A 21,029-nucleotide genomic window follows, 5' to 3' on the forward strand; every position below is an offset into this window, starting at 1 on the left:
TGCAGAGGGTTAGTGAAAAGCTCTTGTCGATGTTCGATGCCAAAATTGTGACAAAAGGAGGACTTGGTTAGAGCAGAGATTGCACAATGGTCAATTGGCGGGGTGGAGACGGGGCAGGAAATTGAACAGAATAGATATATGCTTACATTGTCATAAATGTACATTTACTCAAAACTCTTTCACTTTGTACGCCTTGCGTACCTAGCAACGTTCCTACTCCTCTTGTCCCACTTGAGTCCGAAAGCAGAAGGTTCATGTCCCGACCGTGTCGAGAATTGCATTTTTGCAGAGTTCGATAGAGTTGCTTAGCTTTTCATTTTTCCAGCAAAAAACTGTCGAAATTGCAAAATTCCAGAGAATAGGGAACCAATTGTGATTAACGCCTTGAACAACTGGAAGTCAAGGTACTTCATTTCCGTCACACAAAAAGTTACAAAACGTAAATAACGTTCTTCTTGATGCTTTTCCCGGTGTCACCGATGCCTTTCCCGATGCCTCCGTTGGTTAATATAACAGTAAAAAAATTGTTACAGTCAAAACTTTTGGAAAATGTCTTAACTTTTTAATCAGCGAAGTATAACTTGGCAACACTTCGGCGTTACAAAATGATTTGCAACTACAAATGATCTATCTTTATTTGAACCATTATAGTTGTTTCACCGCTGATCACTCACATTTCGGACTATTTTCCTTTCTCGGCTCGTCGCCTCCCAAAAAGACTTGGAGGAAGGTTTACGTGCACAATAGTGCGTGAATTTTCTAGTCAGCGGATTCAATTCCCAAAGAATATGTCATGTATGCATACTTTTTCTGTCTAAAGAACAGACCGAGTGCCATTACTACCTGTTGTGATACGATAGGACACTACATGTGGCATATACAACATAATACAAACAAGTTTGCCTTGGCGGGATCTGTTGTTTTGAACCGTCAACGTCGTTTCTTGGTGCTGTGACACAGAAATCTCCCTGTAAATCAGCAATATTCTTGCCAGATTTTGGGTGCGATACATTTCTCACCTAGTGACCCATTAGTGTAACTGAAAACAAAAACAAACAACATACAGTAAGTTTATTTTTATCAAATTTTGCAGATCATTTGCACTTTTGTGATAGTTGTTTTTGTGTTTTTGTCTTCAGTCTAATGAATATAATAATTTTATTCTCTTCAATATTACGCCGCACTTTTATCTAAAGAATCATGGAGGAAACTATCAGAGAAGAAGTGATTCAGTTTTTAAAGCAGAAAGTGCCAGTTGAAACCTTAAGGTATAATACAGTGAGTTGTCTTATACATACGATTTAATATTTATGCCAGATAAGTCTTAAGTAAATGAACTCTTCACTGTTTGACATGACCTGAATCCCAAATCTTAAGGCAGACTTGAAGTTGTGGTGCAGATATGTATAAGCTTCAAAAGTTTCAGTTTCCTCGCCTATCTAAGAAGCCACTTTATTCTGAATTCTGTCAATATTATGAATTGGTTCGTGCAACTATTTTTGCTGATCAAGATATGAAGCATTCTGGAAAATTTTAGACTCAAGCAAGTGCAATAATTTTACCTTCATGAGTGCTTCAAAAACTTTCCAAGTGCCTCACATCTTAATCAATGCAGAGCTGATGCATGAACCAACTGCTGAAGAACATTGTTATCACAGTATTTTAAATGACATGCAAAGCAAAATTCCCTCTAGAGACCATGCAAAGGGAGAGGTGGGGGACGGCTTTATCCTCCCTTCCCACTGTTTTGCTCTGCTAAGTATGCCCCCTCCCCTTGTTGGTTGAAGCTAAGATATTGGTCTCCAGCCCTCCCCTTCCCCATCCAAAAATTTGCTCTACAGGCCCAGTAAATTTATATGCACATGTTATCAAAATGCACAATGGGAATATGAAGTATGCTTGGGGAATTGAATTTGTTTATGTATGCATGTGTGATTTTCTCTCTCTCAGTATGCCTCTCGTTTGTTGTCTTTTCTAAATTTTCTTTTTGTTTTTACTAGTTCTGTAGATGACATTGTTCTTGGTTATATTGTTAATGTCTTGGAACAACTTGGTGAAGATGATGAGTTTGATGTGGATGACTTCTCTGAAATAATGACTGCTTATATCCCAGAGTTTGATGAAGTCAATAGGTGCCTAGTTGTTATCTTGACTCACAAGTACTGAAATTAGAACCTGATTGACCAATTTTTTTCTGGTTAATTTTAAATGTTACTCTTTGAATTAGTTACAAATCTCAGTAACAGATGAAATAACCTTGCTCATCTAGCAGTTTGTTAGGTCGGTTATCTCTCAGATTAAATTCAGTGCTAGATACAGGATCAGCAGACCTTTATGGTGGTTGTGACTGGATACATGTTCATTTCATTATGACTTGAGACATCCTTTTGTCAAATATATCCATTTAACCTAAAAAAGGTTTTATTGAGAATTAGGATGACAACTGATAGGAAATTAAGTGTAGGATTCTCTAAGACAATGGACTTTAACTTTCTGTTGGTTGTCAGCAAATTGAAAACAGAAAACATGCTGGTAGATGATTTATTGATAAGCTTTTAATCCTATGCATGTAGGGATGCTGTTCAAAGTTGGATGCTTGACTTAGCAGACAAGCTAGTCAAGAGTAGAACTGCAAGGAATACATGTAGTTTCTCAGGTAAATCAAGGTCTTTTAATACTTGATTGACTGTGTACCTGTGTTTTGAGTCAAGGCCTCTGACCACTAAATCCTTAGCATTCAACTTTTGGTGATACAGGTTAGGGCATGGGTAATACATGGTTTGATTTTGCTGAAAGCAACTGCTTTTGTTGATATTTATGTGTGATTGCAAAGGCTGAGTTGAAACCCACACTGTGCCTTGCTAATGTTTGAACATGGTAAGAGTGAATTTATACAAAAAAGGTTAGTCCCTGAAGGTCAACTAAGCACAGCTTTGGTTGTTGTGTGACAAACTCTTTTCAACCTTCTTTAAGATGCTTACACTGTGATGAGAGAAGACAAATGCAGCAGATCAGTGGCCAGTTTAGAGCCAAAGAGTGTTCAAAGTGGTGATATTGCTAAAGATCATCAAATAATAACTTCACTTAGACAGTTTAGTTCCTGTGAACAGGGTACGAACAGTTTTGCACTTGAGACAGGCAAGCTCTCACCCTTGTCAAAGAGTAATTGCAATCAGGACACCAAAGCTGAGCACTATATCAAACTCAAAGAAAGTGTAGGCAATGCAAGGTAAATAAAATTTTCTGATAAAATTGTTTTATTAGATTCCTGTAATTTTACACCATGTAGCAAATACATGTATTGTGACCTAATTACTATGACACAGGTTAAATTCTCCTGATGAAATTTTACATACAATGCTTTCTAGTTGTTTTCATGTAGAAAATAACTTGATACAGTCAAGTAACTCACTTAATTTCATCTTATTTGAAAAACCCAAAGGGGAATGTATCTGAGATGTTATTGTACAGGCTAAAAGGCAGAACTGGATTAAAATTTAAAAGGAGTCCTGGTTACATTCTTTGTTGCTTAATGGTTGCTAAAAAAATTCAGAACTCAGAGACTTGCAGGACTCATACTGTTGCAAAATTGGATTTAAAATAACAGTCATTTTCATATTTCTGTACTTGAGTTCTAGATGAGGGTAAGCTTTCAGGGTATATAATCAGCCTTTATCACAAAGGTAAATCTTACTCTGATTAACAGCTTCAGGGAAGAAATTTTGATGCTAACAGAGGTTTTTCCAGAGGCGTGCTCTTTAGAAATACAAAACTGTCTGATGGTGGCAAATGGTGATGTTGAGTCTGCTGTCCAACTGATGCTAGTAAAGAAAGAAAACATTGATGAAGAATGGAAGGAGAATGTTCATCAAACTGTAGACCATGTTTCTCCAAAGGTGACCTTTTTGTTTGTCGGTTTCTCTAATTTGATTTTCCAGGTCACAAATGAGTCAGCACTCAATACAGAATATGAATATTTTATATGCATTGCAATGGAAATGGCTCCCAAAGAAAGTAGTTTATAGTTTTGATTCTCTCCAGTTTGTTACTTCTTACTCCAGTGGTTCAGCAAATTTATCAGTTACAGGTAGATAGATTCAATCTTGATCTTTATGAGAATTTCATCGTTAGGTGACTGTGCAACATACTTGTAAATGTACTGAGATGAAATCTGACAAACCAATTTTGTTTTACTAGAGTAGCAAAGAATATCTCTTCTTTTTGCTGAGATACATGTAACTAGTAAATGTAAGCTCTGTGCGATAGAAAACCCTACATGCCAAACCTCATTCCAGCTGGTGCACAGTAAACAGGGGTACTGCTACCCCATCTATGAAATGCTAGTCCATCCAAGATCTCCTCACAGCATTTTGCTGGGACGGCCTGATAGCTTGTCATTACTGCTGAGTAACATTTCTATTTTTGCTCAAGGATGTCACACAATGCTTCTTACTCTTTTGATTAAAAGTGAATGTCACTTTTTAAAATACCAAACTAGTAAACTCTGTGTTGCCTAGCGTTGTACTTTTACAAATACAAGAATGTTGAAAACATTCCACATACACATACAGTATATATCATAAACATGTAAAACTCATGTGGCTATGGATTTGACTAACTGTTAAAGTGTCCAGTCATTTATAAATAAGGTTCACATGCAACATACTCTTGTGGTGTGATGAACCATAGTCTTCCTTACGCAAAAGAACCAAATGAATATACCATGAACAGATGAAAAATTTGATGCAGTTTACCTTTTGTAGACACATCTTCCAACTGCAAAGAAGGAACAACTACATCAGGATGAACAGCAGGGTCTTAAGGAACAAATTATGGCAAAGTATGTTCAAATTTTTCAGATGGCTTCCCCCCTCCCCCCCCACTCCCCTCCCCCCCCCACTCCCCTCCCCCCCCCACTCCCCTCTGTTCAATTCTTGTTAGAATTTACTTGTAAATGGAGTGTTGCTTTTGCATTTATGTTTCCTTTTTGGATAAGGCATGGCTCATGTGGGGATGACAAGGATTGAGAGCTGTTTTAAAACTTCATGAGGCTAATACCATTCTCTGATCATTGAACCCTCCCCAAGATGCACCATATAAGTGCATTATTTTTAATGATTCAATTTAGAAAATCCGGATTATTCACTACTGTTGTAATTAAAACTTTTAGTTTCAATTAGTTTAAAGCTTTTCTTTGTTTTTATGCAGATATGGGTATGTTGAAGTTAGCCAAGATGAGAAAACATATCAACCGATACTTCACAAACAGGTACAACAAGACTCTGAAACCCAGACAACATTATTTGATGTAATAATTAGGAGCCTGAAGTCCACTGAGTTTCACGAGAAATTGTGGTGCTAAGAGCGAATGACGAATGACTAAAGCCAGCTTTACATTATCATTACAATTGATAAAACCAAATTATCCAATCTTACGTCAGTATTCTCCTTGATATGGTTGTGCATAAATCGCATTTGGAAGAAATGAAAATGAAAATAAAAAATGACATTTCGAGTGAAAGATTCACCCAGTAGACTTTCCTATCGCCAAGCCTGTTAAGCTTCGTTTGTGTCTTATAAATATCCAAGAAAAACCGTGCCTAGAGAAAAGATCAATCACGAAATGAAAACACATCTAAGGTACTCAAATAGATTCAGAGCCAGATGTATATAATAATTAAGACAGACATGTACACGTCATTAGGGGTAAAATTAATATTTCGTGCAAACGGGTGAGAAGAATGGTGCCCTTTTTTTCTCTCTAGTTTCAGTCTGTCTTAATTACAGGTCAAAACTAATCAATCGCTTTTGTTTTTTAAATTCAACGAATTTCGACGGGTGAAAACAAAACGGGACTCTTGAGTGAGTGAATATACACTTATTATGTTTTTTTTCTGTCCAAAAGAAATCGTTTAGGTTAATGAAAACCTCGATTTTCGATTAAAGAAAGGTTTAAACTTCCGTCACGAGGTTAAGACAAATAAAAATAGTAATCTACGATTCACAGAAACCTCGTTAGCGAGCCAGGACATGGGGGCATTAGTGTAGACTAGTCGTCAATGAGTTAGAAAATCTGATATCTCTGGGAAGATTAAACGGATAACCTTTCATTTTTTGTAGCGATGTTGACGTGTCTAAGTAACAAAGGGCCATTGAATCACATCGATAGCTTTTTCAGCCTTTTTTTTGTCGGTATTGTGACAGGATGAAAAGAAACTGGTTCGATATCGAGACAATCAAGTCGTTAGCACAAAGGGTGAACGATTTTCTTTGGTGAAGCAAGAGGAGTCTGAGGAAATGAAGAAGACATATGTGAACATCAAACCGGCACGGAAATATCGATTCCACTGATGTTTCAAATTCTATACCGAACGTGGATGAACTGAACCCGCGCAGAAGATATTCAAGCCTTCAAGACATACGCCATGGCAGGAAACTTGTACGATGTGAAAAGACGAACTCTATTGCAGTTTTTTCTACACCGATTTGACGACAAGTTTTTAAACGCCACAAAATTGAAAGCGATCTGGGACAGAGCGGAAGACGATCGCGCCTTATTTGTTATCAAGTGTTATAGATATGAGAAGGAATTGCTTTTGAGGGCAACTCATAGATAATAAATCATCTTACTTAATGAATTTAAGGCCATTACAGGCTTTATAATTTAAAGCTTTCTCCCTCGCCAAGACGAAATACAATTTTAGTTCTGTTTACCTAAAGAAAACGCCTTAAGCGACATAAGTCATGTTAAATTTGGACGTAGATCGATGTAAATATCTCTTTATTGATTTTTCTATTTTTAATCGTTTTGTTTGAACATCTTTATCACTTTTCGTGTTTGCCTCATGTAACGTGTCGTAACACAATTCACAACGTCCTTTCCACCGTGCGTAGGTTTCAAGATTGTCATATTTTTCAATTCAAGTAATTGATTTTTTTTATTTCAGGATCGTAAAGTTCCTGACAGCTTTTGACAATGTTGTGTTTGCTTTTTCGGTGCAATCCAAATGTATACAGCTGCACTTTCTAAACAGATTCTACTTCGTCATGTTGGCATTTGTCATTTCTAAGCAATGATTCGAATTTTGACGCATTTTTAACAATATAAGATTTTATTTCCTCTTGTTTATACGGTCAATTACGTGATAAGCTTTCTATCTTGTGCATACAGTAGCAACTGAAAAGGATAGTTTGAAAGACAGGTATTGACCCGTTCATCGAAAAATTACATTCTCGTTTTTATGCAGATCTCGTTGAGTGTACATTCATTATGGTGAAAGACAGCTACCTTGATAAAACACCCACCACATTTCAAAACCTTACTTTAAAAGCGCACTTAAGCTGTATTTTAATATCTCGCTGATAATTAAATACATCAACCAGGCATCTGCCTTTCTATATTTGAGATAAAGGTCAGTAAATTCTATTAAGTAAAACTTAATCTTTATTCGTTTTGATATTAGTGTAAGAGGAACTGAATTTCTTTTTTTTTTTCTTTTTTTCTTTTTTTTTAAATCATTTTTTCAGTGCTAATTCAAAATTCGAGACTTCGTCCTATTAACCTTACCAGCTGTTCTTTGTTTTACAATTCGGTCAATAAACGAGACACCCTTGCATTATCTTTTATTTTGTTGAGATCTTGTGAGGCTTTTCCCATGCATTAACTAGAGATCTGTGAAATATTTATTAGCGCCACTGACTGCAAGTTTAATGTGGAAGGAGTTGTTACAGCGCTTGGGGCAGGAAATTCACTCGTGTTATTCCGTGAAAGATGCTGTTCCCTCCGCGACCGCTGCGGCACTTTGTTCAAATGAAAAAGTTTCCTAAATACAGACTTAAAGTCTGGCTTCATGAATGAATACAGTAAAGGATTTACAATAGAGCCAAAGGCTAGCGTGAATGGCGAGAGTAGGGCAACGTGCTTGGGCAATAGCTGCGGCTTCCCGAGTGCGTAGACCAAAGTAGTCCATATAATTGGCAACCAGCTCAAAACAAACATTACGGCTATTACAACGAACACTTTAGTAACCTTTGCCTCCGAGGACACCCTCCTTGCTCTTAAATCTGCTCTGGGACATGCCTTTACGGAATTGACCAGTTTCCTCTCTCTCGTTACAATTTTACGAACTTGGCGAGAAATTCGCACGTAGCTGATAAAGATGCAGACATAAGGTATCGCAATACCCAGAAGGAGAATACAAATCTGATAAATTCTCAGAGCCAAGCCTGCTACATCGCTGTCAGTCCAAGAGAGTGGAAGAACTGCGCAGACTACAGCCATGATCCAACAAAATGCCACGATTGGGAAAAAAGACTTGACGATAGTGTTCGCGTAATTGAAGGGCCTCATACAAGCGACGTATCGGTCGAAAGTTACAGCGCTCAAATTTGCCACACTTCCAACCAAAGCTGTGGTGTACAAGATATTTAGGGTTACTGCTTCTTTTACTGATAGGGCGTACTGAAGAAATAGTGTGACCCCTACCAAGATATCAGACACCGCCAATGAAACGATAAATCCATTGGTGTATGTCCTTAAATTTTTGTTGATACACACCAGAAAGCAAACTACGCCATTAGTGAACATAACAAGGACTGCCAAAATGCTTAAAGGTATCTTTACCTCTGCAGAGACCATTTTCATATGCTACCCACGAGGACCTTCTCAAACTCAAGTCTTGATTACTTCTAACACGTTAATCAACAACTTGTTTCATGCAAAGATTTATCACCTGAAAAGGATATAAAATTTACATCAGCTGGGCTCCGCACATGAAAGCAAAAAACCGTCGCGAACAAGGAAGGCGAGGAAATAGTATTCAACCGGCTCACCGGCCAGACTCACCGGCAGAGTTGTATTAAGTTTTCATCTTTTCCCTACCACCAGCGGCAAAAACGGAGTTATTTTGAAAGAGCATTATCCAATATTGTGGATAAGTTTCTCTTAGCGCGCTGCGCACGTAAGCCTTACAGTAACCAATGAAACACGATTTTTCTTGGAAATATATGCACGGGCTTTAGGCAGGATTTACTGTGATGGAAAGTTAACAGTTGCCTCGTTTATTCTTTTTTTCTAATATAAGATTTTGATTGTCCCAAAGAAGCAAATGGAATTTCTAAATTTGTTTTAAAAAATTGAATATGTAAATCGCGTTGCTCAAAAGATTTAAGAATAATGTTATCTGCAGCTGGTTGAGGCAAGAAAACAGGACTTGTTATCTACATTGAGGTTTTTGGGACCTTTAAATCTCGACAACTTTTTTCCGTTTTATTCGAAGAGGAATTCTCAAAGTCAAGGACACGGTCGAGAGATATGAATCACTATTGCAGAGCATTTTGCAGCTGTGTTTTTGTTCATTTGGTTAGTGCAAACAGCTTACCTTTTCGGGAGAAAATAAAAGAGCCAAGTCAGGTTGGTTTCACGCCCATGTATTTATGTCGCGTTCAAGACAATGAAGAGTTATATTTTCTCCTGTTTCGTAGATTTGCTGATGCAATAACATAATTACTTCCATTAAGTGAGCTATAAAATGCATGCACTTCGAAATGTAATAAATTTCAATGTCTTCCAGACCGGTGGACGAGGGCGGTTTGTGGCTTGGAACCGAATGGTAAAGCATAAATCCTTGTTTTCGTTAAAAATGTGCTGACTTCCCAAACTACTCTCATCTAATCCCTGCATGATAGTGTTCCAATGCCTCAAAGGTGTTGGCACTGTCTTTTAAGTGCACCAAATGATTACAAAAGGGATTGCCTCCAAGCAAACATAACTTTCTTTTTTTGATTACGTTCTGTCGGAAGTTAGTCAATTGAATTAAGTAACTCAGAAAGAAGGGGAATTTCAAGGTCGTTCGTCTACGGTAGAATGAAATTAATTGAAGAACTCTGTATTTTTAAGAAATGCTTCAAAATTGGCTTATTGACTGAATCTGTTCTTTTTTTATCCAAATCTCCTGAGGGCCCTGTCACCAGTCGTCGGTGCTATCAAAGAAAAATGACTTTATGTCCCTCTTTCTGGTTCTCGAGTCGTCTTCGGTCGCCAGAAAGAGCCGAATGAAGCTTTCATTGGCTTCATTTTGATGAAAAGTATTTTGGTTCTATTTTTATCCCATCCTCATCATAATTTCTGAGATAGAAGACCGCTGGAAGAGAGCCAAACACATTTCCAGAAGAATTTAAATTGTGAGTTTTTTTTATCGCAATGATTGCTGTGTTTTGTTATAATCCCTGTCAACCAATGGTCGGTGAGTTCACTTCACTTTTATCTGAGAAAGCGTCGTAAACTAACAGTTTTAGACTTCAAACATTTGCCAAGCAAACAGCTAAAAGCCTCAATAAGGAGATTTTCAGCATCTGTTCAAGCGAAGTGACGCCACGCAGGAGGAGTAAATGAATACGATATTGTTGGGATAGTCTAAATTTAACCATAATGTGATTATTCTTCCATTAAAATGCGATTTTTTGGATCACAATAAATCTAATTCTGGAAGGGGCAAAAATTTTCAATAACCATCACCAAAAAGGAAATTTTACCTTTTATAGACTCAGTAATTCATCACAAAATGAATTGCAACTTGAACACCAAGAGTGTTTGTTTTGACTCGGAGTTCCGCACTCAGGTGATCACCTGCCATAGTAAGTCTGGTTATTGGTGATAAAGTACTTTTTCTAGGTAAATATACCACAATCTTGCAGTTTTTGAGCGCCATAAACTCACCCGGAATTTTGGAGAAAATAATAATATTTTAAAAAAGTGGTCACTCGCCACACGACTCTTGATTTACAAGTATTTGAGATTGTTCTTTCAATACCCCAAGTGGGTGAAGGACGACATAAAACCCGTGAAAGCTGGTCTATTGCATTTATGACTTGACAGAAAAAAACGTTTGTTGCAGGAAGACAATAGATGTTCTCCTAATTTCATAATTATTACCGAGTCACGAAAGTCTCGAGAGGTCGTGAGAAACCAGTGAAAGCACCCACTTAAAATGAACAACAGTGCTGAGGCAGAATGAAGAACCGGTGAGAAGAACAAGAGCTTCATTAACAAGAAGGCACCAGGAAACATGCGCTCCAAACATAGTTATTTTGTAGGGTAAAGTAACTGAGATGTATTTCAGATCCTCTTGTATTCAGTTTCGTGCAGTAATACAACTAACAATTAATAGCATTCTTTATCCTACTGAACTGATAACAAGCGACGACAAAAATCATCTCTACCAACACCGTGAGCTCCCAGGAGAGCAGCAAGTTAAGAAACTGAATCCACCAAGTAGGTATTATTCCCTCATCATTTCCTTCGGTTGCCATCACTTTGAGAACAAATCAGAAACCTTGCAGTGCACGCATGACTTCTCAAATAGAATTACAAAACAGAAAACACCAGAAAGCAAACTACTACAAAACAGCCATGTTGTGAGCCCAATTCTGTTACGTCACAGGTAAGCTTTGGCTAGGTTCCTAAGGGATATTCAAGCTATAAGCTTTCGTAATCGAAGTTTTGAGGTTACTTTTTCTTACAAAACGCAATCAGTTCGACTATCCTTTTGTGGGCGAGGACAACCATAATCATTTGGCCCCTACAATATATCTCTCGTTTGAAATGTAACAATGAATGTTACACAGACCTTCAATAAAGTTAGTGTTTTGGTACTGAATGAACAGACGTGTATTGAAGGTCACCCTTGTCGAAAAAAATTAAAAGAGAGTAATTCAGTGCTTAATTCCCGAATTGTCCTTAGATCGCCGAAAACTGGGGTTATAAAAAAATGGTATGTGCTAAGGAATGAGGCCTCTATGGAAGATTCATTTCGTAACCTGATACACTCTTGGGGAGTTTATATTTCTTTCATAGTTGCACTTGCTTTGTGGATAATTTCATGGACAGTTTCATAGAGAGCGAGTTCTGTTTTCGTGAAAATCAGACTTACACGACGGCTGCATCGAGTAAAAGTGAGGGAGTCCTAATAAGGATAATTCTCGAATCAATATTAATGTTATCTGTCTTATTGCCTTCATGATAGTGTTTCAACAACGAACTGCTTCAAACTTTTCTTCATTCTTGTATTGCTTGTAGAAAATGAAATATTGTTAAGATGGCATTTATGCCAATTGTCCCTCGAAGATTTTCGGAAAAGATCGGTAGAGAATTTACCAGTTTACCGGAAAAGAAAAGGAGCTTCTTTCAGGTTTGTGAATTCAATATCGGCTTAGGTTTTGTAAGTTTGCCCTTCGCAATATGAGGTAATATCCGTCATTCTTGACCGAATAATTTTACCTTGATGGAACCTCTTAAGCTTATCCAACTAATATTTCGAGGTTTTCCTCCTATTCAATGGAAAATTTCCATAATCCCCGCTTAAAAATATTTAGAATATTGGTAGCTTTCGTTTGTTTTAAAGTTGCGTTGACATCTACCTGAATCGAGAATGACACGACAGTAACGAAGGTCATTATTGCAAGAAGTGACCTCATTTTTGTCCTGTCACTGAAGAAAGGGCTGATATTGTCAGTAAACACTGCTGGAGCCGCTTAAAGCTATTGTTTGGTATTCTAGAGTGAAATAACTCTGTCACTGAATGAATCGACTATTTAAACGATATTTTATGAACAGCTTTCATTGTTAGCCAATCAAAAACGTTTACAAACAACTGTAGACGATATTTGGTCAGGATAAGAATTGAATCGTCTTTTGGGTGTACTCCTTGCTCAAGCTGCGAAGAAATAGCCTAATGTGAGCAATAATTTAGGTCAACTTTTATATATGACAAGAATATGAATAAGAGAGAGTTTTTTACAACAGATGAGCAGCTGTAAAATCATATAATAAAAAGTGTTTCCACGAATTTCTCACAGCACGAAAACGAGGCGTGGGTTTGCAGGCATCACAAACGCCTTGTGGTGTAACATGTATTTTTCGGCAATGTTTAAAAAATGCAGAAGGCTTCTACAGTCTTGGCCATACTCTCTCGGATCCAAATCGAAGCGATCTGAATTTTATATTTTTCAACAGAAGGCCGAGATTTTCTTTGTTTGTTGTGGAGCAGATGAAGATCACTGTATAAAAAATAAGGAGAGAGAAACACTGGAAGTTAAAAATGTATTTATAATAGCGATACCTGTTTTCCGCTCATTAAGTATTGAAAGAAAAAGTGCGTCGGCCGGGAATCGAACCCGGGTCAACTGCTTGGAAGGCAGCTATGCTCACCACTATACCACCGACGCTGTTCATGAAGGTAACTTTAAATCCTCACAATAGATGACCATCAACTTTGTCCACGTACCAGTTTATGTAGCAGGTAAATAAACAAACACCTGCAATGAAGATCCAAAGGCCGAAGTTGAACTATGAAATGGAATGGACGGAACTCCAATATACCTGGAGAACCAAATATTACCTAGAAATTCATGCTATAAGGACAAAATGACTGCGTCGACCGGGAATCGAGCCTGGGTTGGTTGGTTGTGAGGCAGCTATGCTCACCACTATACGGAAAGAAAGAGTAATTGAGAAAAAGGGCACTTCTAGGTATAAACGTTTTGATTTATTGTACTTCATCAATTTCAAAGCAAAGACGATTCTGGGTTTCCCTGGGATCCAGATTCCTAATCCAAGGAAATACTACAGTGGTTAGTGTAACCTCACTTTTCTCTGCAATTTAGAGATAATATGAATTCATGGGTATAAGTAAGCAACTAAAAATAGCACGAGTAACGGTTGGTAATAACGATATTAAATTTATGAAATTATGATTTGGTAGCTCCGCAAATTTACTTTAAAAAAAAAAAAGCAAAGATTGTTTTGCAGGTAGTATAAGCACTGCATTGCATGCAAATGTTAAAAATGAAAATAACTGGGGAATATCCAGGGTTTTTTTTACAGAAGTGGTACGTAAAAAGGAAGTGTTTGGCGTCTCTGTTGGGGGAGTCTCTGCACCAAACTTTGTCAAGAGCCCCGTTTTAAGGTCACTGAGAGGAAGGGGAGTAGTTTTGGTCGTGTTAATGTAATATCACTCTAAGCAGGGATTGCCATCTACTGCCTCTTTTTCGACTAAATGCATTATGAGTCGGGAAAGGTTGCACTTTTCCCTTGTACACTGTTCGTCATACAAGAATCTGATGTCAAGTCCCTCTCACATAAAAAGTTAGATTTCGTTTGTATTTCTCCACGATTTTTATTAAACAGAAGAAGGTCACCCTCAACAAAAAAACTAATAGATCAAAGAACAATAAATCAGGTTAATTCCAGAATCTTCCTCAGGTCGCCGAAAACTGGGTTCACAGGGAAAATGGAATGTGGTTAGGAATGGGGATTCTATGGAAGATTTTTATTTCTTAACTTGATACTCTCTTGTAGAGTTTAACGTCGTCTCTTAGTTACATTTGCTCTGTGGATAATTTTCATACTGAGGATCAATCTTATTTCTTGCAAAGCACTTCACTGCGTCACTGTCACACCGACAGATAGCAAGCTGGCACTTGTCATTTGAAGGGGCTGAAAGATCCACACACAAAAAAAGAACCAAAATAAGTACAATGCTTTCGTCTACACCAGAATCAGGCGTATCCTTATGAAATGTCATTTGAAGTAAAAGTGTTACGATGTCTAAGCTGTGCAGTTTGGTTTTCCCTCATTCACAGGGTACATTAAATTTTTACTACGAACAGACAGAAATAATTTTAAGTGGTAGAATTCGTCCGCGTCCCAATTTATACTACACTCTTATTCAAAATATAAAAAGGGAGAAGCATTGGCGCAAAGATTTAGAATAAATACTGTGACAGTTACACTCATAATCAAGTCGCTGGAATACATTCATTAAACAATCTGGTTAATTATTTAACATGACCATCGTAAAACTCCTTTTAAAAGTTCCCCATACCACATTCAGCGCATCCTTCTCTCTTGTAAACTTTTGTGTAGATGTTCCAGGGAAAAGTACACAGCTTGTCACGGTTTATCCGCCTGTAACATGCATCATGTGTTTGACAACACCTGAAATAAGTTAAACAGTTTCAGCGTGACTCTTCAATCGTGGTTATTATTCACGAGTGAATCGTGCTCTTCTCTCGATATAAAACATTGTAGATGGTAGTGATGAGATAAAACGAGGGCGGAAAAGGAGATGGGAAGGTGAAGAACTGAGGTGGAATCGATATGAATGATTCGGAGGAGGAAGAGGAGACGACGGAGTAATGACCAAGCAAGCTCTTACTCTTATAGGTAGTTCGACCGCTTGAAGTAACCGGCATAGTTCCACAGTCGGTCGCTCAATGGCTAAGATGCAAAATCAAACCAAGGATCACAATTCAATTTGATTTAAATTTATCGCTCCGTTGTGAAAAAATAATAAATGTACTCTCCTCCCACAGTATACGAGCATTTTAGGGTCCTTACCTATCAAGACCATCCACTGGGGTCCCCTCCCCTCCAAGTCCACAATAACATCCGTAATGATTGTACTTTAACGGGTCGTTAGAGGTCGCGCAATCAATCATCTTGTAGAACTGAATTAAGTTTCTACGAGACCTGGCATGATTGTGATCATCTGTAATGGATGTGATAAGTTTGTCGCACTGAGCAAGTGCAATACATGAGCACTTCATTATATGAATAATGCAAAAAGTCCCACATACTGTATCTACGCATTATGAATTTCGAATTAAGCATACAGATTTGTTGAAATGTTACATTTTTATCATATGGTTATATTCAACACCGAAATTACTTGACCATGCATCGAGTAAGATAATCGTGTAGTTTTTTAATTGATACCGTGTATCCAATGTCGAGAACCATCATCCGCGGAATTCTGCAAAACAAAAGAAAACAAAATATTCAGAACAGGGATGATTTTAGAGAACTAGTCATCAACATCTTCCAAGTATGACAATGATCGTTGCATGTTTAGATGAAATTTATTTCGATTAAAATTGAGATAAATGTATTGAGGATAAAGTGATGTAGCTGAAAATTTGTTCAGGCCTTGTCGCAGATTTCATTCATTTAAATGCGAGACAGGAAATACACAGGCCACAATCTTTTAAGATTGATTGATATGAGAGCTTCTCTATTAAGTTCAGTGTCTGAATCAATATGCTTGCTTTTCTAGTTTTAGTTTGGGTCCAAATTCAAATTAATCTCTGTTTAAGAAAACTTCGGCATCTGAACCGGGCTCAATTTTCCTTAAATACGCTTTGGAATCAGACGACTTATAATGAACAAGCGGACGAGCATACAAGACGACTGCATAATAAACAAGTGTAGAAGATCAAGAAATGTCCCCAGGCATAGTTAACCAGAATTCTCGAATCAAGCTCAAAGTTATTCCGTCTTATTAACTTCATTAGGGAGTTTAAGAAAACTACGACAGCAAAGGGAACGTCACTTAACAAAGGTTTCATAAGCAGAGCGATTGCTTTCCACGTGCGTTATAAATCTTTGCAAATTTCTCTGCGTCCTCTGCAAAACAACAACGTGAAATGACCAAACTTCGCGTTGTCTGGAGAACGCGAACGGCGACGGCTAATTTTTTACATTTCTATTTTTAATTTAACGCTGTGTTACATGTTCAGTTTTGAGATACTTTTAACGGTGGGAAACAAGCTAAATGACTTTAGAGTATCGTGTTCAAGTTAATTTTTTAACCAACTTTGTCCACGGCGTCGCCGTCGTCGTTCCTTAAACTCCCTATTTCAAAAACGAGTTAGATCACTCTGTTTTTTCATTCTTGTGTAACATGTGGAGAAAAAAATATCTTAAAATCGTCGGTTTTTACTAAATGGCTTTTTGATCATACGGTGTTATTCGTGCCAAAGATCCGAAGTAGATTTTCCAAAAGGGTAGGAAGAAAATTTGCCAGTTAGTATCAAGCCTCTTTGAGGTTTGTGGACTCAAAGTAGCCGAAGTTTTGCAAGTTCGCGCTTCACAATCTGAGCCATTCTTTACCATCCCCGCATATTTTTACCTTTTTGGTACTTTTCCAGTCCTACCAGGCCAATATTTAAGGTTTCCTCTTGCTCAATGGAAATCTCCTGGAACCCTGCGTTTAAAATATTCGTATTTCCCGTTACTTAAAAAAAGGTGCCTGAATAACTACCTGATTTGGGAGTGACATAACACCTTCAAAAACTGCAATGAAAGCGATCATAATAAGAATTGACCTCATTTCTGTCCTGTTTCTCGAGCAAAAGGGTCGATACTGTTAGTGCTCAAAGCTAAAGCCCTTCAAAAGCTATGCTTGGTATCCGAAATTTCGGCGATTTTATTTTTGTACGAATAAAATATTTAAACGATATTCTCCTGTAAGATTTCATCGTTAGCCAATCAAAAAAGTTTATCGATATAAGTTTTGACGTCAGTTGGTCAGGATAAGAGCTGAATTTACTTCTTTAAAACGTCTTTTGGGTGCGCTGCTTGCTCAGGCTGCCAAGAAATTTACTTAAAGGATCAAACATTTAACCCAGCTTTGATATATGACAAGAATGTGGATGAAACTTCGTTTGTTGCAGCTGCACTTTAATGAGAAATTAACAACTGTAAAAATCACAGGACCCTAAGGCGAGGCACGGGCTGTTTTCAGACAAGAGAAACGCTTTGTGGTGTAATATGATTAATGTGCCTTTAAAAATGTAAAAAAAAAAGCCTGCTTTTCATTCATACTAACTCAGATCCAATTTGAAGCAATTTGAGTTTTTTTGTCCTGAACAAACACAAATTGTGTTTGCTTTAGCCAGATCCCAACTTAAAGCGCGAAATTGCTTTCGAAAATGCCCAAATTAATCTCCACAAATGCGCACTCAGGGAAAGAGGAGTAAACCCGGTAGAGTTTTCCTTTGTGTTACTATGGAGCAGATCGAGTTCACTGTCTAAAAGTAAAGAACGGGAAACAGACGATGGTAAAAATGTCCTGCAATTAATGATAAAAAAATTTCCGTTCATCGAGCAAGGAAGAACTGAAACCTCTTCAGAATGAAACGTAGAATCGTTTGAATAGCTTAACAAATGCAAGAATCGTAAAAGAGAGGAGACGCAGGAGTAAATGATACGCACTTGAGCTGCAATGACCGACGAACCAGAATAACTTTAACAGCTACAGAACTTAAACATTTAATCATTGAGAAAACTTTGTTTCTGTGCCATACTGACACAACATTAACTTGACTTTATGTCGTTTTTTTTTTTATTCCGTTTCTGTTTCTTTTCTAAGTTATAGTCCGAATAGGAAGCGAGAAAATTTTCATTTGCATTCACTTTATATTTCTCTCTCCTGGGTACAACTTATTTTGTCTGATAGGTTCCATGGTGTAATGATTAGCACTCTGAACTCTGAATACAGCGATCCGAGTTTAAGTCTCGGTGGGACCTTATCCTTTCACATCTTAATCAGCAATAACAGAGTTGAACAAAGTAGAGTGGACGGTAAAACCTGGCAGCTGCATATGTTCTCATAAAAGGATTTCGTACAGTAGGAGAAGTCAGGAATTTTCTTTTTGTTCCAATGAAATGAAACGAATTCGACAATTTTGAAAACGTCAGCTTCTATAATGCCAGGGTATCGAATAAGGTTTCCAGTCATTCAACGCAGTCTTTTTCATTTCCTTAAGATATAAAAGCTTAGAGAAAACTACTTTGTTTCATTTTCTATTTCTTTATTTATTTGTTATTGATGCCACAATTGAATACACAAAGAAAGTAGACTCCATGTTACCGTGCGCCTGCTTAGTAACAGATTTAACTTGAACTTTAATACAAATTCAAAATTATTTCATTGATCAAGTCAATTCGATCAATTTGGGGACAATGTAAAACAGAATACAAGATTCTTTAAAATAAGCCGCCTTAAATATTTACTTAGTTAAAAAAGTCAGTGTCTACGACTATTTACAAAAAATAGAAAAATTAATCTAAACTAATAACAGGAATAAGATAATTACGATAAAAAATTGGCACTGAATTTATCATAGAAATAATGAAACAATTTCTTGCGATATACTAGCTCGGTGTTAGAATCCCTAATGTTGAGAGGTAGTTCGTTCCATGGGCGATAAATCTGAGTAAAAAATGAATTCTTCAAAGTTTCTGTTCGACTTAAAGGGGACATCGAGTGTTTAATAATCAAAATTTCTCAGGGGCTCGTTACAAGAGCGAAATGATACAAAGTCAAAAATATCTAAATCATGTATATTCTTAAGACATTTAAGGAGGCTCTATGTTTTGCTAAAGAATTTTTGTTTTCGCTTTTCAAGGTCACTAAAAGCCATAAAAAGGCGATGAGCAAGGTTCGGACTATTGTTTGCTGTTGTAAATATTATCAAAATGATTTTCGTTATTAAGCTAAGGCTCCACGGAAGGAGGCGCTCGCCAGCGATAATTTGGCTTTTCCTTTGATTTTCTTCAATTTGTTTGAGTGAAATCTCTCAAAATTTTCACAATTTTTAACATTTGTCCTGCCGATCATTTAAAGCCGAAAAAAAACAGGATATTGCAAAAGCAGTTTCCTCGCTTTGTGCAATTTTGTGTTTTCTTCCACTATCTCAAATTTGGTCTTATAATAATAATAATAATAAATAAGATCTTTTGACAGGGAGCCCACGTCACAAAGTGTGGTTTTCAGTGAGGCCCTGCATAAATCTAACGTAGGGATAACAGAAAATAGAAATATGGTTATCAAGAATAGGATAAAAGGGTATAATCAATAGAAGAGACTACATGTTTTTAACAAGACGTCTAAAAACTGAAAAATCGAAAATGTTCCTAATGCCGTCTGGGAGAGCGTTCCAGTCATCTACTGCATGACAAACAAACCGATGCTGACCCCATGTACGCTTTGATTGTGGTTTACAAATGTTATTACGAATTTTTTTCTGTCAACAGGCACTAAGAAGGGCACAAATATGTTTAACAGTCCAGCAAATCTTAGGAAATTCCACCGAAGGAAACGCGATAAATCATGCTCGAAAGATCCCTATTTTCTTTATCGCAAAACATCTCGTAATGGAAAAGAACTTGGTCAAGATCTATATCTCAACGTGCGTAAACTTTCGAATCTCTCGCCTTTTGACAATCTTCTTACGGTTTTTTCTTTCCGGTTGACCTCTTTATCAGGCGTAGAAGTCCTATGAATATTACGGGTGATGTTGCTGAAAAAACCCTAGATTCCATCACATAAAAACTGCATCTTGTTAAACTGTTTTAACACACCTTTTCAGATAACAATCGCGCGATCACATCGAGCTGCCATGTTTGATTTGCATGTTGGCATTTTTAAAGCTCCGTCATGTTCGCACCCAGATCTCGCGTGGTAAAAAACGTTCGAAATTCAGTGGTGTTGAATATCGACGAGCCATTGAAAGCGAATCAAAATGGAAAAATCAAAATGGAAAAATCAAAATATAACAACTCTTGGTCAGCCGGTATGATTCCTGAAATGATAGAACATCTCATTAAGGAAAATAACATAACAATGGCAAACCAAAGTTAAATAAAAATTGTTCACAGATGTTTGTATTAAGGACAAAACTGTGATAACTGCGTCGGCCGGGAATCGAACCCGGGTCAACTGCTTGGAAGGCAGCTATGCTCACCACTATACCACCGACGCTTGAGTAATTCTCTATTGGACACCCTATTTGAAGAAACAACGGAAAATCGATACAGTGTTTTGGGCTAAAAGTACAAGGACTTATCTTTAGTTTCAGAATAACTGAGAAGAAAATGACACTTCTTTGTGTAAAGTTTGAGTTTTTTGTGCCTCATAACATTCATGTCAACCAAAGACGCCTGTGCAGTTCCCTGGGCTCAAGAATTCCTAATCCAAGGTAACATTACGGGGAATAGTAAAGGACATGCTCTTCATGAACTTCACTTTATTCTGTTATTTTAGTTATGATATGAATACTTCTCTGCTATAGCCAAAGGGAAGTATTTAGCTCCTTGACTAAGTAGCCCTCGCACCAAATCTTGTTAAGAGCCCCGTTTTGCCGTCACTAAAAAGAAACAAGGTGAGTCTGTTTATTGTGTGAATGCA

The 21,029-nt window shown here is 37.3% G+C and overlaps 3 protein-coding genes and 2 non-coding genes across 7 annotated transcripts; 1 reads left to right on the forward strand and 4 right to left on the reverse strand.

Annotated features, from left to right (window-relative positions):
- The first annotated feature begins 886 nt into the window (after positions 1-886).
- LOC113673485 (CUE domain-containing protein 2-A) lies at positions 887-7,619 on the forward strand. The gene is made up of 9 exons (XM_089198676.1): positions 887-1,065; positions 1,197-1,268; positions 2,001-2,132; positions 2,574-2,656; positions 2,974-3,229; positions 3,707-3,896; positions 4,764-4,840; positions 5,209-5,269; positions 6,205-7,619. The coding sequence occupies exons 2-9, from the start codon at positions 1,201-1,203 to the stop codon at positions 6,349-6,351; spliced, it is 1,014 nt and encodes a 337-aa protein (XP_089054802.1). The 5' UTR covers positions 887-1,065; positions 1,197-1,200; the 3' UTR covers positions 6,352-7,619.
- Positions 7,620-7,660: 41 nt separating this feature from the next.
- Positions 7,661-10,709, reverse strand: LOC113673483 (neuropeptide FF receptor 2-like). Of its 2 annotated transcripts, none has more exons than XM_089198677.1 (2): positions 10,534-10,709; positions 7,661-8,732 (listed from the first exon to the last, which is right to left on the reverse strand). In XM_089198677.1, the coding sequence occupies exon 2, from the start codon at positions 8,642-8,644 to the stop codon at positions 7,661-7,663; it is 984 nt and encodes a 327-aa protein (XP_089054803.1). In that variant the 5' UTR covers positions 8,645-8,732; positions 10,534-10,709. The 2 variants fall into 2 exon arrangements, with proteins under 2 accessions (XP_089054803.1, XP_027045705.1); XM_027189904.2 differs by lacking the exon at positions 10,534-10,709 and adding an exon at positions 8,846-8,978.
- Positions 10,710-13,152: 2,443 nt separating this feature from the next.
- Trnag-ucc (transfer RNA glycine (anticodon UCC)) lies at positions 13,153-13,224 on the reverse strand. The gene has a single exon. It is a non-coding gene; the product is annotated as a tRNA-Gly (tRNA).
- Positions 13,225-14,154: 930 nt separating this feature from the next.
- Positions 14,155-17,272, reverse strand: LOC113673502 (phospholipase A2-like). Of its 2 annotated transcripts, none has more exons than XM_089198679.1 (5): positions 17,100-17,272; positions 15,776-15,812; positions 15,398-15,548; positions 14,883-14,995; positions 14,155-14,494 (listed from the first exon to the last, which is right to left on the reverse strand). In XM_089198679.1, exons 1-5 carry the CDS (start codon positions 17,166-17,168, stop codon positions 14,373-14,375), a joined length of 492 nt encoding a protein of 163 aa, XP_089054805.1. In that variant the 5' UTR covers positions 17,169-17,272; the 3' UTR covers positions 14,155-14,372. The 2 variants fall into 2 exon arrangements, with proteins under 2 accessions (XP_089054805.1, XP_089054806.1); XM_089198680.1 differs by adding an exon at positions 16,968-17,042 and having other exon boundaries at positions 15,398-15,812; positions 17,164-17,260.
- A 3,259-nt stretch (positions 17,273-20,531) lies between these two features.
- Positions 20,532-20,603, reverse strand: Trnag-ucc (transfer RNA glycine (anticodon UCC)). Its single transcript has one exon. It is a non-coding gene; the product is annotated as a tRNA-Gly (tRNA).
- Positions 20,604-21,029: the final 426 nt, after the last annotated feature.

Source organism: Pocillopora damicornis, chromosome 2 (assembly GCF_964200805.1).
Source record: "Pocillopora damicornis chromosome 2, jaPocDami1.2, whole genome shotgun sequence".
Lineage (NCBI taxonomy): Eukaryota > Metazoa > Cnidaria > Anthozoa > Scleractinia > Pocilloporidae > Pocillopora > Pocillopora damicornis.

Coding starts and splice junctions, on each gene's coding strand:
- LOC113673502 (XM_089198679.1), bottom strand. CDS start 17,168: ATGAGGTCAATTCTTATTATGATCGCTTTCATTGCAGTTTTTGAAGGT. Junction 14,996..15,397: donor CCAGTGGATGGTCTTGATAG/GTAAGGACCCTA, acceptor AACTTATTTCAG/GTGTTGTCAAACACATGATG. Junction 14,495..14,882: donor AGAAGGATGCGCTGAATGTG/GTATGGGGAACT, acceptor TGGATCTTTCAG/CCCCTTCAAATGACAAGTGC.
- LOC113673485 (XM_089198676.1), top strand. CDS start 1,201: ATGGAGGAAACTATCAGAGAAGAAGTGATTCAGTTTTTAAAGCAGAAA. Junction 1,269..2,000: donor GTGCCAGTTGAAACCTTAAG/GTATAATACAGT, acceptor TGTTTTTACTAG/TTCTGTAGATGACATTGTTC. Junction 3,897..4,763: donor TAGACCATGTTTCTCCAAAG/GTGACCTTTTTG, acceptor TACCTTTTGTAG/ACACATCTTCCAACTGCAAA.
- LOC113673483 (XM_089198677.1), bottom strand. CDS start 8,644: ATGAAAATGGTCTCTGCAGAGGTAAAGATACCTTTAAGCATTTTGGCA.